Genomic DNA, 16,104 nt, shown 5'->3' on the forward strand with positions numbered 1-16,104 from the left:
GTCACATATTTTGTGGAAACTGATCTAAAATTTTGCAGGATGCTTTCCAGAATCACTTGGTGTCAGCTGGTTTGGAGCAGAGTGCAAGGTTTTTAAGCCAGATGTCCAAACAATTCTGTGATCATTTTTTGATGCAAATTTCTCAATCTCTGCCACCAGAAGGAAAATTTTTTGCAGGAGGAAAATTTTAGGGCTACCCTTAACTGGTCAAAAATGCAATACACACAGAAAGTGGGTACTAGGGTAGCAGAATATAGTTTATGCACATTGAGATATTTTAAGGCAGAGAAACAGGCCTATCAATTACATTCTGGTTTTGGAGAGTTTAATATGTGAACCACATTAATTACAGAGAATAGCATACAGCTTGGCAGATCAGATAAAGAAAATGTTAATGCAATATTAGTTAACTGGAGAAATGTCACTGAAAATTCCCCAGAACTAGTCTGTTATAAATGGTGATAATGCCCACATAATACTTTGCACAGAAATCAGAAGTTAATAGTAGTTAATGCTAATGGGAATATTTATTATAAAGATATGCTCAACGTAGGTGTTGCAAGCTTGTTTGTAGCTGTAATTAATATATCTGGACAGCTTTGTCAGATTTGAAGTGTGAAATAATTTGAGTAACATTTAATGGGGACGGTGATTCAAAAGTGGTAATTGAGTGCTATTTTGGAAGTGTTGTTGACTCACAAAGGATGTGGCTTACAAAACCTGCAACTGACTAATACTATGATACTGATATAGGAAACTGAACAAAGAATATAAGAAAGCAAAAACTTCATAAAACCACAAAACTTAATGGACTGGCTCAGGTCTCAACAGTGGAAGGTGTGAGATATTGCAAGGTCCTCAAGGCCTGATCTTGTGCAACTACAAGGTGTATAACTTTGCTTCCACTGTCTCCCCCCCCCCCCCCCTTCCAACATTTGAGGCTTTAATCAAACATATTGCTTACACATGTATCATTCAAAGTATTTAAGCATTCTCCATTGCTGGCCACTACTTTTTCCCATCTTTTGGGCAGTGTAAGACTCCCGCATAAAAAAAATTGTTCATCTTTTGAAGCGATCCATGACTCGATCCAATTTGTGATTTCTTCATGAGATCATAAGTGTTGATCAGCCAGGCCATGCGCCATTGATCTAAACAGGTGATAGAGGGAGCAATGTCGGGAGAATACGGCAGGTGGGGTAGGACTTCCCATTTTAACGTTTCCAAGTACATTTTGACCTATTTTGCAACGTGGGATCGAGCGTTGTCATGCTGCAAAATCACTTTATCAGCCATTTGTCTTTTAATGCTCTGCTGAAATGCATTAATTGCATTTGATAACGAGCATCTGAGATTGTTCCGCTTGGTTTTAACGCCTCATAGTACATGATGCCGAGCTGGTTCCACCAAATGCAGAGCATAATCTTAGAGCTGTGACCATTCGGTTTGGTCTTCGACGTGGAAATATGGCATATCCCTATGATTTTTTGCATTTAGGGTTATCATAATGAACCCATTTTTCGTCCCCAGTCACAATGCGAGCAGAAATCCCTTCCTTTTTTGCCTCTGAAGCAACTGTTCACAAACATACAAACGCTGATCAATGTCTCTTGGTTTCAGCTCACATGGGACTGAAGTTCCTTCTTTCTGAATCATGCCTATAACTTTGAGATGTTTCGAAATGGCTTGCTGAGTCACTCCCACTAATCGTGCCAATTCTTCTTGAGTTTGAGATGAGTCTTCCCTCAGCAATGTCTCCAATTCTACATCTTTGAAAACATTCTCTCTTCCACCATTATGCTGGTATAAGATGTTAAAATCACAGTTCTGGAAATGTTGAAACCACTCATGACACATTCTTTCACTAATAGCGTCCTTACCATACGTACTTGAGAGCACTCGATGAGACTCGGCCACTGTTTTCTTCATATTGAAACAAAACACTTGCACCTCCTGCAGATGATGAGGATTAGGCTCGTAAACTGACATTTTCAATCAAAAACAACTCTATAATGCAGACACAAATTGACAAATGTTTGAATGAGGTTATGTTGACCGAGGTCCAAGCTAAGTGCCTGACGTGTGCGATCTGTTTCTTTCAACTGCTACTTACCGTTGTCTCCACCTATTGGTAAATGGCAGAAGTAGAGCTGTACACTTTTTATTTATTAGTTACTGACTGTGCTCTCATTCTTCATCACTGAAACCATAGATGTGGCTAGCCTCAATCAGTAATAGTTATCTATGTAGATTTGTCTCTGTTTGTTGCACCTTATTCTGAGTTTCCTTTTTGATGTTACCTTGCAAAGTGAAACATAATCGGTATAGTATGTGTTTTGTGAGAACTTCCAAGCAACCTTTTTAGACTGTGCAAAATTCCTCTGTTACTATTTGCTGTCTTCAACTGCATTATTTGATGTCTTAGTGGATCATTCACATGCTGGGTCACACATCTGCCAAATCAGCTATCATATTATTATTACAATCCCCTCCTACATTGTGTGTCATGTATAGTCTTTTGATGGCAGCTCTTTGGTTAACAATACCATACATAGTAAGAAGCTTTCGTGTTTAATGATCTGCAGATAAAATGTCTTATTGATTCAGTATGTCAGGTGAAATCTGTATTAAGTTAAAATTATTGTTCTGATTTCTTGTTTCTGATTGGTTTATTTACTTCTGGAAATGTATTTCTTGCCCAGTGGTCTACATGTCTCATAAACGTTATGCATTGTCACTTCTTTCCTCTACCCGGGTCTTCTGTATAAATTTCAGCATCAGTTGGGAGCCTCTTTACTGGAAGGTTTTGTTCTTTAGATGTAAGAACTACTTTGATTACCCAACACTTTATTTGCAGAAAAAAGATTTTCCAGGTAGATAATATCTGAGGTTATTTGTGTTGGACATAGCTAGAATGGCTTGATGGAACCATACTTAGTCTGTAGAGTTTTTGACACAGTTGCTGTTGCCAGTAATGAACTGCTGACTCATTTACGGTGCAATGGTAAATTTTATGAGTAGGAGAGCTGCAGAATCACTTTTAATGGTCAAAACAGCTAAAATATAGAATATGGTAGTGCCAGCAGGTTGCATTTTCTCAACAGTGCAGGGGTAGGGAAGTTATTTATTTGATACAGTATGTGGGAGGATAGGTTTAGGTAATTAGTGAGTAACAATTAAAGAGGAAATTTTTAAGCAATACCTGTAAATATTCTTTGCATATTACTTGTGATTACATTAGACATGAATGGTTGAAAGGTTTCCTTCATTGCTGTCACAGCTTAAACATGTGTTTCATGTTGAAGAGCATGGTAACAAACTTACCTGTGGAGACTGAAGTACAGGTTAAAGAATAAAGATGCAAGTGAAAAAAATAAAATTTAAGTGGGGGTAATGTTATTTCCATTGCAAGTAATCCATTATGGATCAATTTTATTTCAGGTTATATATAACATGTGATAATGCTAGCTATGGCTGCACATCAGTAATGAAACTGGACTCTTTATCATCACATTTGGAAGAATGTGAACATAATCCAAAACGACCTGTAACATGTGAACAAGGCTGTGGCCTGGTAATTCCTAAGGATGAATTAAAGGAGCACAACTGTGTGAGAGAACTGCGTGCATTGATCCACTCACAGCAGCAAAAAATGACTGATTTCCAGCAAGAGATGGCTGAGCAACGTTTCCAGATAAATGAACAAAAGCGTGAACTGCAGTTACTAAAGGTATGTGTCATAAATTATCATATATTTCATGCTTAAACTATGTTTTGAAAAGATTGAAACTGAATAAATATTTCCATTTTGTATATTGGTCACACTTTAAATTCCAACAATTGCATAATCCAGTTCATTGTTTCAAGCTTTTTGCATATATAACCTGTACAAAGCACCAGTCACTTCAATAGAAAATATTTTATTTTCTGTCAACCATTCTGGTATCACACTTTAAAATAAGTATACTAATTAATAGTGTCAAAAACTATTTTTAATTTGCTTCTTACGAACAATCTAAGTGCAACTAATAAAAATAGTGTATGGTGAATTTTGATGTCATCATCAATGAGTGTAAAGATTACATATTTCAATTGCCTAACAGATAGGCTAAAAGGGGATTAGGATGTGGGGGAAAGGTGAGTCACATGAAAGTATTTTTTGCATCCATAATATTTGTACAGTCTGGTACATAGACCTTACTTTGCAGTCAAATAATGCATCTTCAGAATAACTTTATCATACTGCTTTCTCCCTGACAGATGATCACTTTAATGATTGTGATTGAAAGAACTTATATTAATCAGTTTATTATTAATTAAAACCAAAATGTGGGACAGTGTCACCAGTATTACACGATATATATCAGCTTCATGATTGGCATCAGTCACAATAAAAGAAGCCCAAAATAAGTAACGTCTTTTAGGTGGACAAAATTGACTTCACAGAGTGTACCCATAGCAGAAATTATGGTACATTGAAACTGCTATAACAGGGCCCTTCTTTGCCACAAAGGTGGGTATTGCACCTACTGAAAAACAAATGCAAATTAATTGCCTTTACTACAGTATCCAGTGATTCACAAATGAAAAATTATTAGTTTCTCAGACTGAACCTGGAAATTACAAAAAATATCTTACTATTAAAAAGTGGGAGGTATTCTTGCTATGAAGGTTTTTTAGCTTGGTATTTAAATTGTATTGTGATTATTGCCCTTGAGTTAACGTAATTAGTCAGTGACCCGAAGCAAATTTTAATAAGCTGTAGCAACACTATGTAAAAAATGGCTATAAGAAAATCATTGGTAAAGATAGCTACTCAAACTGTTGGCACTAATGTGCATTTTATCCAACTGTTTCAGCTTCATGATTGGCATCATCTTAATCGGCTGTTAGGCATGTTAACATGGGGCTGGAGAAGGCGTTGATGACAGAGGACATGGGTCACATTGCATTGGTGCCAGTTGAGTGTGTCAGTAGGTCGGGTTTCACTAGGCATGGCCTGCTCCTCAATAGGTATGGGAAGGGGAGGCTGGTAAAGCTTATAGGGGACAGTGTGGTGGGCAGTGATGTGAACATTCACGGAAAAATTCCTGTAGTAGTTGGTGTTAGTGCTACAAATTTTTTAGGTTGAAGCCAGCTGTTACATATACTTGCTTAAAGGAAGTCCCACTAACTAAGAAATCACCTTCAGAGGAGGTCAGGAATCCATATAGAGAAGGAATTAGCACATTCCATCAAAATATGAGGTATTAGAAATAAAGGTAGTGAACTGCTTATGGATGTTGACTCTGACATTATTGGTATATCAGAGTACCACTTAAATAAATTGACACTTCAGAGGCTTCCTTTACCAGAATACAGATTAGCTGGCTGTTTTCAACGAGTTGCTTGTGGAGTGGGGAGTGGCCATTTACTTAAAAATTCAGTATTCCGTTTGAATCCAGAGACATTGGCACTGCATTGGACAGATATTTGAATGTTGTGCAGGGACAGTCGAATTTAGTGAAATGAAACTTCTAATTGTTGTTGTTTATAGGTCGCCTAACTCTGACTTCAGAGCATTTCTGCTCAAGCTAGAGAGGATTCTTGGTTCACTTTATAGGAAGTAACAGAAATTAATTCAATATTAATTTTGTATGTGATTGTGCAATAAAAAGGATGTTGGCAGATCTCCTAAACTCATATGATCTGATGCAGGATGTGTTTTTTCCATCTAGGGTGCAGGCAGGAGAACTGTAGCACAGCCATAGACAATATTTTTATTCATTCTTCATTACTAGATGGGCATTCTCTTAGTAAAAGGGTGAATGGCCTTTGACCTTTGACCTTGATGCATAAATTTTAACACTAAAAGGCTTTTGTACTCAAACAAATGTTGCATACTATTACAAACTATCTAGGAAAGTTAATCCAATGGCAGTCGAGAGTTTTTTAAACCTTGATAAGAAACAAGAGTGGCAGGATGTTTATAGTGCTGGTAACACAGTTCTCATGCTCTTTGAGAGTTGATTTCCATTAGAACACTCTAAATGGGGTACTAGCAGTAAATGGCAGTCTGGGTGGCTGACTAGTGTGACTAGTGGGATAAGGATAAAATGTAGAACAAAGCAGGTATTCTATCAAAATGTTGGAAGTAATCACAATCAAGCTACAGTAGCCCTTTGCAGAGAGTATAGTGAGGTGCTTAAAAATGTTATTAGAAAGGCATAGAGTATGAGGTAGTCAAATAGAGTAGCTAATTCACAGAATAAAATTAAAACCATATGGTCAGTTGTGAAGGAAGTGCCTGGTCGGCAGCACAAGATCGATGATGTAAAGTCGGTTCGCAGTAAAACATTTCTGTTACTGATAAGTCAGATATATGTACAGTGTTAAACAACCATTTTCTGAGCATTGCTGGTGAATTAAATAAAAGTTTAGTTTCTGCAGGGAATCATATAATTCTCTTGGAAAATGCCTTTCTGAGACTGATGGCTGAAATACTCCTCTGTGATACTGACAAGGGGGATATTGAGTCAATAGTTAAATCACTGAAGGCTAAGGATGCTCATGGATATAATGGAGTGCCTAGCAGAATATTCAAGTACTGTGTTGCACATGTTAGCCCTGTACTTAGCCATTTTTGTAATTTTTGCTTTAGGAATGGTCAGTTTCCTGCATGAGTAAACTACTCAGTAGTAAAGTGGCATTATAAAAAGGAAGAAAGGGATAATATAGACAATTTTAGACCTATTTCTATGCCATCAGTGTTTGCTAAAGTTATTGAAAAGGCTGTGTATGTAAGGATAATTGATCATTTTATATCACGTAATTTGCTATCAAATGTATAGCTCAGCTTCAGAAGTCATTTAACAGCTGAAAATGCTATACTCCTTTTCACTGTGAGGTACTGGATGGGTTAAACAAAGGGTTTTGAACACTAGGCACATTTTTTGATTTAGCTAAGGTGTTTGTGTTGATCACAAAGTGGTGCTCCAGAAGTTCGACCATTACAGAATATGGGGAGTAGCTCACAATTGGTTCATATCTTACTTTAACAACAGACAGCAAAAGATCATTATTCAGAATGGCTGTGATGTGAGGCCTGAGTGGGGTACAGTCAAATTGCGGGGGATACCCCATGGATCAGTGTTGGGGCCATTCCTGTTCCGTATTTATATAAACGATATGCCCTCTAGTATTATGGCTCATTCTAAAATATTGCGGTTTGCTGATGGCACTAGCAAGTTTGTTGTGTGCAACATGGGCTCTGTTTCAAACAGTGCAGTTCATAAGGTATGGTTTGTAGAAAATGAACTAATGCTAAATCACAGTAAGATTCTGTTTTTACAGTTTCTAACACACGATTCAACAAAACCCAACATTTTAATTTCACAGAATGGGCATATGATTAGCGAAACTAAAAGTTCAAATTTCTAGGTGTTCAGATAGATAGTAAACTGTCGTTGGAAAGCCCATATTCAGGATCTTGTTCAGAGACTTAATGCTGCCATTTTTACTTTTCGAATGGGTCCTGAAGTAAGTGATCGTTTAACATTAGAATTAGTCTATTTTGTTGACCTTCATTTGCAAATGTCATAGCAATATTAGCTTGTTCCCAAGAATTATCAGCTTTCACTCAGTTAATACTTGGCATAAATCAAACCTGCATTTGAATCAGACTTCCTTAACTCTTGTGCAGAAAGGTCTGCAGTATACTGCTGCACAATTTTCAATAAGCTACCACAAGAGTTCAAATATCTTAGTAGTAATGCATACACTTTCAAATCAAAACTGAAAAGTTTCCTCATGGGTCATTCCCTCTATTCTGTTGTGGAGTTCCTTGAAAAATTAAGCTGATTCTAATCTTATAAAATGTTGATTGCATCTACTTAAACTTATGGCTTGACTTTTTTTGGGTTCATAAACATTTTGTGTGTTATAACTTTTATGTTGTAATTTCATGCACTGAGACATTCCATAACCTTGGAGATTTGCTCCCCAATTTGGTCCTACCAAACTAGACGTGTAAATAAATAAATAAATAAATAAATAAATAAATAAATAAATAAAAATTTCAAACTTCTAATCATAGATGCACTTCAGCTGTTTGAAAAATGCTTCAATTGTTGAATGATAGAATACTGATAAATTTTTCACAGCATAACTCCTGAACTGCCTCTAAGGTAGGCTTCAATAAATATTTCTCTCAGAAAAAATAAAATAAGAATTTGAAAATGCAATTGTAACATTGGCATCGACTGTTAGCCTTTGATTTCATCCATAATGCTTATGAGGTCATTGTTATAAAAATCACTGTTAAAATTTGGTCCAGCTGCCTGTTTACAGGGTTAAAAAAGAAACACCGAAATTTATATATTTCAAAAGTCGAGCCTGCACCATCATAAAAACCATAATGCAATCTCTAAAAGTGACCAATATAAACTGTCCAATCATAGTAATGTGACCACATGCCGAAAGGCTGAATAACCACCTTTTCAGTGCAAACTGCTGTGACATATGCAGGAAGAGCGTAAGTGAGGTTCTGGAAGGTACCAACAGAGGTGCGAAGTTGTGCTGACTAGTGGCATGGCCAGCTGCACTAGGTTTCTTGATTGAGGACCAACGGCATGATTGAGGTGGTCCCACTGATTCTCGATAGTGTTAAAATTGGGGGAGTTGCTGGCCAGGGGAGTATGGTAAACTCATCTTGGTGCTCTTTGAACTACGCATGTACACTGTGTGTTGTTTGACACATTGCATTGTCCTGCTGGTAGATGCCATTGTGCTGAGGAAAAACAAAGTGCATGTAGTGTTAGACATGGCCCACAAGGATGGAGGCATACTTGTTCTTCGTTTGTGCCTTCAAGAATGATGTCATAACCCATGGAATGGCATGAAAGCATTCCACAGACCATAATGCTCCATCCTCAGGTATGGATGCTTCTGACAGTTATTGCAGGGTGGTTGTTTTCAGACATGGAGCATAAAATAGAAGTCATCCAAAAAGGCTGCCTATTGTAACTCAATGGATATCCAATTATGATATTGGCATACAAATTCCAGCCTTCATCACCAGTGAACAGCAGTTGGGCATGTGCTCCAGAGGCCCATACACAGTAGAGTCCGCAGAACGGTCATTGAGGAAACACTGTTAGTAGCCCCTTCGTTCATTTGGGTGGTCAAATGTTTAACAGTTGTACATCTACTTGTGCGCAGGCATCTCGACTCTACTTGTGTACACGCATCTCGACAGCTGTTGTTCACCCCTGTCATTTATGCCCTGTGGTGCACTACAGTTTCCCTGGCTCCAGTTTTGGATCGGGCTGTTTCTCTACGCTTAGTATACTTTAACTATGGCAAAACAAGAATTGTTTACAAACAATGGAAAGGCATCCACCCTAGGACTCAAAGCTAATGATTATGATCTTTTGGACGTTAGATAAATCACTCCATTTCCGCATTACAACAATGACTCTGTTTTTTTGCATTCTTTGGACTTGCTTTATATACCATCTGCTGCTAATGGTGCCATCTTCTGTCTTCGAGTGAATATTACACATTGACTTCAAACATAGGCCGTGGTAGCATTAATGTGATGGTGCCGTGTAAAAAAATCAAGAACAATAACATTAATAATAAAATAATGTGGCTTCTTCCGTTGCAGCCATGTCCTCTCAAGATGTACATTCGGATCACTTTCAGCCGATAAAAGTAGATTGAAATGGAATTCCATGTGTTATCCTGGATACTGGCTGAGTCACAGTAACAGCACTACACATACACAGCCAGTGTTTTTTTCCTGAAGGCCACCTCCCACAGGCAAACATAGAAGTAGCACACATGAGTAGTTTGCGATTGTAAATGTAAAATCCAAACAGAAACTTTTCAGATCTTGTTTAATATCTATTAATTATTGACTTCACAGATGAGATTTAAATTTCTGGATTACCAACATAGTCGTACATCTCTGTTTCTTTGATGTTCTATTTGGATTTCATGTTAACATTCATGGAGTGCTCACTTGTATTAGTTAAGAGTTTGCCTCCAGGAAGTGGCATCCAGGAAGATCCACTGGCTATATATGCATATTGCTGTTGTTGTGATGTTGCCAGTACCCAGGACAACATACGTTCTGTTTTAATCTATTTTACCAGTTGATGGCAATAAAAATCTTAAGAGGACAGGGTGGAAGGAAAGTAGCCATGTTATTTTATTATTACTTTTATTGTTCTTGTTTACATTTTATATTGTTCAGTTTTAAAGAGTCTTGTATGATTATTCTGGTGATGAAGGATTGAGCTTCAAAATGTATAAATTCTACAGTTTTTTACACTGTAAGTAAGTGGTTGAGCTGCCATTTTAACATTGACTGTGAATCATGTAGCACATCGTAAAGAGAATTCATTGTTGGAATTCAAATATTTGTGCCCACAGTATTTCCATGTGTCTTGACTGGCACATTATAGACAGGAGATTAATATTATTATACTTAGATTTAGAGACAGGAAAGCTGTAGTAAAAATAATAAAATTCTCAGCTAAGATTGGAAAATAACATTTTCAGTTGATAGAAGTATGTTTTGTTTAGGATAAAAGTGTGAATAAAGTGTCACAGAATTCACACAATAAAAAGAGAAATGAAGATACATGGAGAATGTAAACATCACCTAAAGTTTGCTTACATGCTAGGACACTGAATGTGAAAATGAAAATAATTTGATAACAGACAACGAATTATCAGTTCTAGGAAACTGAGTTTGACTATGAAAAGATGAGATGTATAATATTATGTAGGAGATGTATAATATTGTTTATTATTTTGTATTTGGAAATAATTTCATAAGACATGTGTTTTCCTTATGTTTGGTGGAAGTGTTATTAATTTAAGAACTTGCTATTTGGTGGTTCTGGTATGGTACAGTATTCGTTTCACCATTCCACAGCTTAATGTAAATATAAGGTATATTATAATATTGCAGTCTTGTGAGTCTTATTATAAGGTCATTCAATAAGAAACCCATTTTTTATAAGAATATGTTAAGAGAATGGGATACAACACTGTAATTTTTTCACCACAATCCCCTTGAACTTCTGTGCACTTATACCAGTGCTGGACAAGCTTCCCAATTCTACGTGCACAGAATTCGTGGTCTTGGGGAGTGTGTGCAGTTATGCACTACTGACTAGACCTCACCGTCATTGTACCTGGAGCTAAGAGCTTGTTTCAGTGAATTTAAAATGTGCCAGATCTCTTGAATACAGGGGTGAGGTAAGCAGGTGAACTTCACGTCTCCCTGCACACACCCACGTACTGCTCGTTTTGATATCAAATGTTTTGGAAACCATCTCGCATGCACAGTATTGAAAGTCAGTACATCATAAACAGTGTGGTGGGCTGATCTGACAGTAATGTTCATTGTTGCTGCAATATCACTCACTGTAATATGCCTGTTTTCTCTTATCAATTCTGCCAATGTTGTTCTCTGTGACTGCACAGAAAGAACTTCCTGGATCCGACAAATATTCAACACTTGTTACAACCTGTTTGAATTTATCTGCCCACTCATACTCTTGTGTTTTCAAACAACTTTCAACATATTGCACTGCCACACGATGGTGAATTTTGATTGGTTTCAACCCTTCAGCTAACGGAAATCTAATGACCCCTCCACTGCTCCACTTTGGTGCAAACGTGCAAGGGTATTGCCATCTTGTTTTACTGACTCTCAATATCCCATTCGCTAGACAGGTATGCCAGCCCCCTCTGGTAATAGTTCTAGGACACCATCAAAAAATAACAAATAAGCACAAACTTTGTCAAAGTTTTGTAGTTTTTATACAACTTTTCTGGTTATTTATTGAATGGTCCTTGTCTCCTGAGCAGTGAGTTCAAAAAGAATGATTAGAGACATTCTTTCAGGATTTTATGCGAGCGATGCGTATATCCAATCCAGCGATGAGAGCTATAGCGGACCAAATGGAAAGAGATGAAGTGTTGAGGTGGTCCAATTCCTTGACAAGGGCAAGAGTAACTAGATGGGGTGGAATGATTTCAACCCCTGATGATGTTTTGCAGGTAATAAGATGTCTGAACATGAGACATACAAGTATTTGATACTACCACATAAGTTCTGCAGTTAATACTCTCTGCAGTTTGTGTATGCTTGTATTAAATCTTGTAAGCTCTTTATAAGAATGATGTCAGTAGCCTCTAAAATATATTGTAGGTTCAAACATTTAGTTTTCTCTCTTCAGCTGGCTATTTGCTAATTACAAAAATATGGATAACTGCATATGAAGGCTGCCAGTATTTTCTAAATTATTCTTTACTTCTTAAATGAGAACCCATTTTTATCTATGTGCCATATATGGGCACTTTTTATATGGTAGGGAACAAATGTCTGTGGTTCACTTGTACAAGCCTTTCAAATGGTCACCTTCTAACAACTTGCATGTCTGGTTTGTCACAAGTTTGATTATTGGTGATTGTGATGTTGTATGAGAAGTGAAGCATTTGATCTTTTGTTGGTATTTTTCTTCTTTGAGAGGGAAGGGTAAGAAACCCAGTGTCCACACCAAATGCCATCAAGTCTAATGTCTTCATTCAGAGGACATTTTGACTAAGTTTTTATTGTATTCATAATAATTTGGGATTTTTAAAAATAATTTTCCCTTTATTTTGGAAAACTGTTGCACGCTGTTAATTGACCATTTCAGTCTGAGGGAGGTGCCAGTTTAGTTATTGGTCATTGTCTCGAAGACATGCTTAATTTTTAAGTACAGCTTTCCATTAATATCTGTTTGAACAGTGGGCTAGTGTTCAAAAAACTGTAAATTGTTATTGGCCCCTGAACTGAGCCTTTTTGTTACGGACTCTAATGCTGGTAAGGTGATCGATCATGAGCTGTTCATAATGAGCGAGAAATCCGTGTTAAAGTTCTGTTCTAGCACATTTTAAAATTATTGTTACATGTTCATTAATATTTAAAGTTTGTGTGGTGATCAGTGTGTACACTTCCCAGGAGATCTGGGGAAAGCCTGGGAATTTTCTCATCCAGGAAATACCCAGAAAAAACTTCTGAATTATTAGAATTCCAGAAACTTTTCATTGTTTTAGTTTTCAGTTAAATTTTTTGTTATTTTGTATGGTAAGCCTTGGTACTCTATAACAAAGAATATCTTCATACTGCTACTGCAGAATAATACTGCAACTGTAAAACATAAATAAGAAAATAACACAAAGAAAATGCACTCTTTACAACAGCAAAAGACAGTGCACAACAGGTGTCTGCTGACATCAAAAATGTTGAAGACTATGATGCAAAACTCGGTAACAACAAACTGGTTTCAATATGGGGCCCATGAAAAACACTTGTGGTCCTTGTTTAGGTGAGTGGAATGTCACAAGTGATTACAGTTCTAATACGTTGTGGGGAAAATATTGTGAATGGTGTTTTGAGAAGTGTTACTTTCAAAATAAATTTCCTTTCATGCAAGGTGAATTATGTTGTGTGATGAATTTCTTAAATCGTGGAGCATTAAACTCTCATTCAAATCCTGGATCCCCACCCTTTGTCTGTGTGTATATATTCTCAGTGAGATAGGGAGGCAGTGAATTAACATCATATCATATGCAATCAACAGATTCATTGTCAACAGTGTTAAATCTTCTATGTTTTTCCACTGGCACATAGAGTACATATTTACTGTAATAGGTTACTCCCCTCTCGCTCTGAAGGAATCGAGAACACAGTAAATGGCTCTCCACAGACACTAAAGAGGAGGGTTTGCAGAAATACATTGCAAGCCATCTTAAACGCCTAAGTTCAATACTTTTTGGGGCCATTTTATGGGTGATCCAAACCACAAACAAGTTTGTAAACTGCTGTATCTTGCCGCCCCCCCCCCCCCCCCCCTTTTTTATGTCTTTCTGTATCTTGTTGTGAAGTTATTCTTTCCATACAGCAAGTCAACACTACCCTAAGAAGCTTCCTATAAAGATGTGAAATGAGAGAATAGTAACTTAGTCACATCAAGGTGTGTAACTATGTTATTTCTCTTATTGCAATCTATTGAGCATTTGGAACAACAGCGGGTCAAACTACAATTTGGTGTCTGTAGTTTTTGTAAAGCTCTTTAAGATGAATAACAAGAAAACTCCTGTGAAAATGACAAGACCAGTTTCCTTCCCATCCTTCACCAATCCGCACTTCTGCTCTGTCTCTAATAAAGTTGTTGTTAATGGGACATTAAATGCTTACATTCTTTCCTCTCTGTCCTTGAATCTGTAATTGATAGTACACCAGCTTGAGAGGTTCAGCAGCATTCAAAAAGATTATCACAGGAAAAAATGCATTCACCACTCTTTTTTAGTGTAACCTCAAAGAGGGCACAATTAACCTTTGAAAGGCAAAATAGTATCCCCCACCCCTTGCCAATGCAGAAAACTTCAAGGCAGCTTAATAGAACTGATTGTAAGATGCTTTCACTGTGCTGAGTTCACGGGACAAGCTAATAATTTCTTGCTGTGTATGATTCTATTAATTTAAAACAAAGTTCTGTGTCATGAATACATAGAGTACTAGTATTTTCTATCTACCTACCTTTTTTAGCTGTCAGTAGAATCAAGTGTGTGCGCTGTAGAAAATGTTTATAGGACAGTCCTTAGGCAGTTGCTATGTATAAACTCGAGAGAAGTTGGAAACAGAGATGTTCAATTTCTTATGGATTAAATCTATATTTAAGATCAGCTTCACACTTTTAAATGTTGTAACATCTGTATTGCTGTACATCTCCCTCTTCATTTGCGATAGTAGATTGTGGTTTGATTACCTACAAAAAGTTTAAGCCAGGTAGTGAATACAAAAACACACAGCAACTGCTAGGAAAAGATGTAAATTTAATCTTGAAATGCAATCCTTTCATGTGCTATTTTAAAGTATTGCAAGGGTGAAATGAAGTAGGCCGTGGGAAATATTTGAAAGCAATGGCTTAAAAAAAAAAAAAAAAAACTGCTAATAATTGTTACCAGCTGTTGCAAATACAACTCCACTCTCTTAGGCAATTCCAATGACAAGTCCATAAAACCTACAATAACTAATCTGTCTGTCCCCAGTTTTACTCAGCCCCTTCTGGAACGTCATGGTAAATAATGGAAAGCAATATCTTTAGCAGGTGTTAAGATCCAACAGAATAATACTTTTATTATCTTACTCTTTGCCTATCTGAAGATGACTTTCAGGAAGCAGTCCATCTGTTACCTAGTTTAGTAGTAGCATTCATAGTGTACTGGATGACTTGGAAGTTTTAGCTGCGTTAACTATAGTTGGCTAAAGAGTTGAGACAATGATGGATAAAACACTCGCCAACTACACTTACATTCTTGCTGTTGTTTTAACAGAGAACCACTATTTCTCCAGCAACTGTTTATGTCCAATTAAACAAACCTTTTCATGGCTAGGTATGTTAACAACCCATTGATTTCAGGAACACTCATAATGTTGGCTTGAAAAGCCCAGTTGCGTCCAAAAGTTGTAGTATACTGTATAGTTAGTTAGTTAGTTTGTGTGTGTGTGTGTGTGTGTGTGTGAGTGATTATTTGTCCCTATTTTCTTGGGGATGACACTGGATGTGAAGCAAGAGTGAATGCCTTTGCTAGTGCAAAACGTTCCAGAATTTCTTCATTCTGGAATTGCGGGCAAGAGGGTTGCTGAATAACATTAGTTTTCAGGAGGATAAGGCTATGGCTCACACAGCATACTCCAACAAATGTTTCCAAACTGTGTGATACCCCACTTTTGCAAGGTGAGTTGGCCATCCTGTTTCCCAGATTTCCTCCTGTGGGGTATGTAAAGGGCCTTTGTCTATCTTATGCAGACAACCAATGAACTTCAGGGTGCCATTTGTCATGAAATAAGTGCTATTCCACAAGATACATTAAAATGTATTATGAAGACCTCCCCATGATGCCTTCAGCAGTGCAGAATGGCGTATATTAATGCATTGCCCTGTATAATTCCAGTGGGAAAATTAACAACAGAATTCAGGTTATAAATGTTAAACAAAGTTTGTAAATTATTTCTTTTATCAGGATCTTTCAGAAATTTAACTTCAAATTCCCCCT

The 16,104-nt window shown here is 37.0% G+C and overlaps 1 protein-coding gene across 3 annotated transcripts in view; it reads left to right on the forward strand.

The window, feature by feature from the left end:
- The window catches only part of LOC126266644 (E3 ubiquitin-protein ligase NRDP1), a 77,087-nt gene that overhangs the window by 32,817 nt on the left and 28,166 nt on the right, over positions 1–16,104 (forward strand). For 2 of the 3 annotated variants that reach the window (XM_049971036.1, XM_049971035.1), the window contains exons 4-5: positions 3,442–3,730; positions 11,902–12,057. In XM_049971036.1, the coding sequence (XP_049826993.1) occupies positions 3,442–3,730; positions 11,902–12,057 (445 nt within the window). Of the gene's footprint in view, positions 1–3,441; positions 3,731–11,901; positions 12,058–13,245; positions 15,975–16,104 lie in introns of those variants that run through there. The other variant, XM_049971037.1, reaches the window with a different exon arrangement.

Source organism: Schistocerca gregaria, chromosome 4 (assembly GCF_023897955.1).
Source record: "Schistocerca gregaria isolate iqSchGreg1 chromosome 4, iqSchGreg1.2, whole genome shotgun sequence".
In the NCBI taxonomy this organism is placed as follows: domain Eukaryota; kingdom Metazoa; phylum Arthropoda; class Insecta; order Orthoptera; family Acrididae; genus Schistocerca; species Schistocerca gregaria.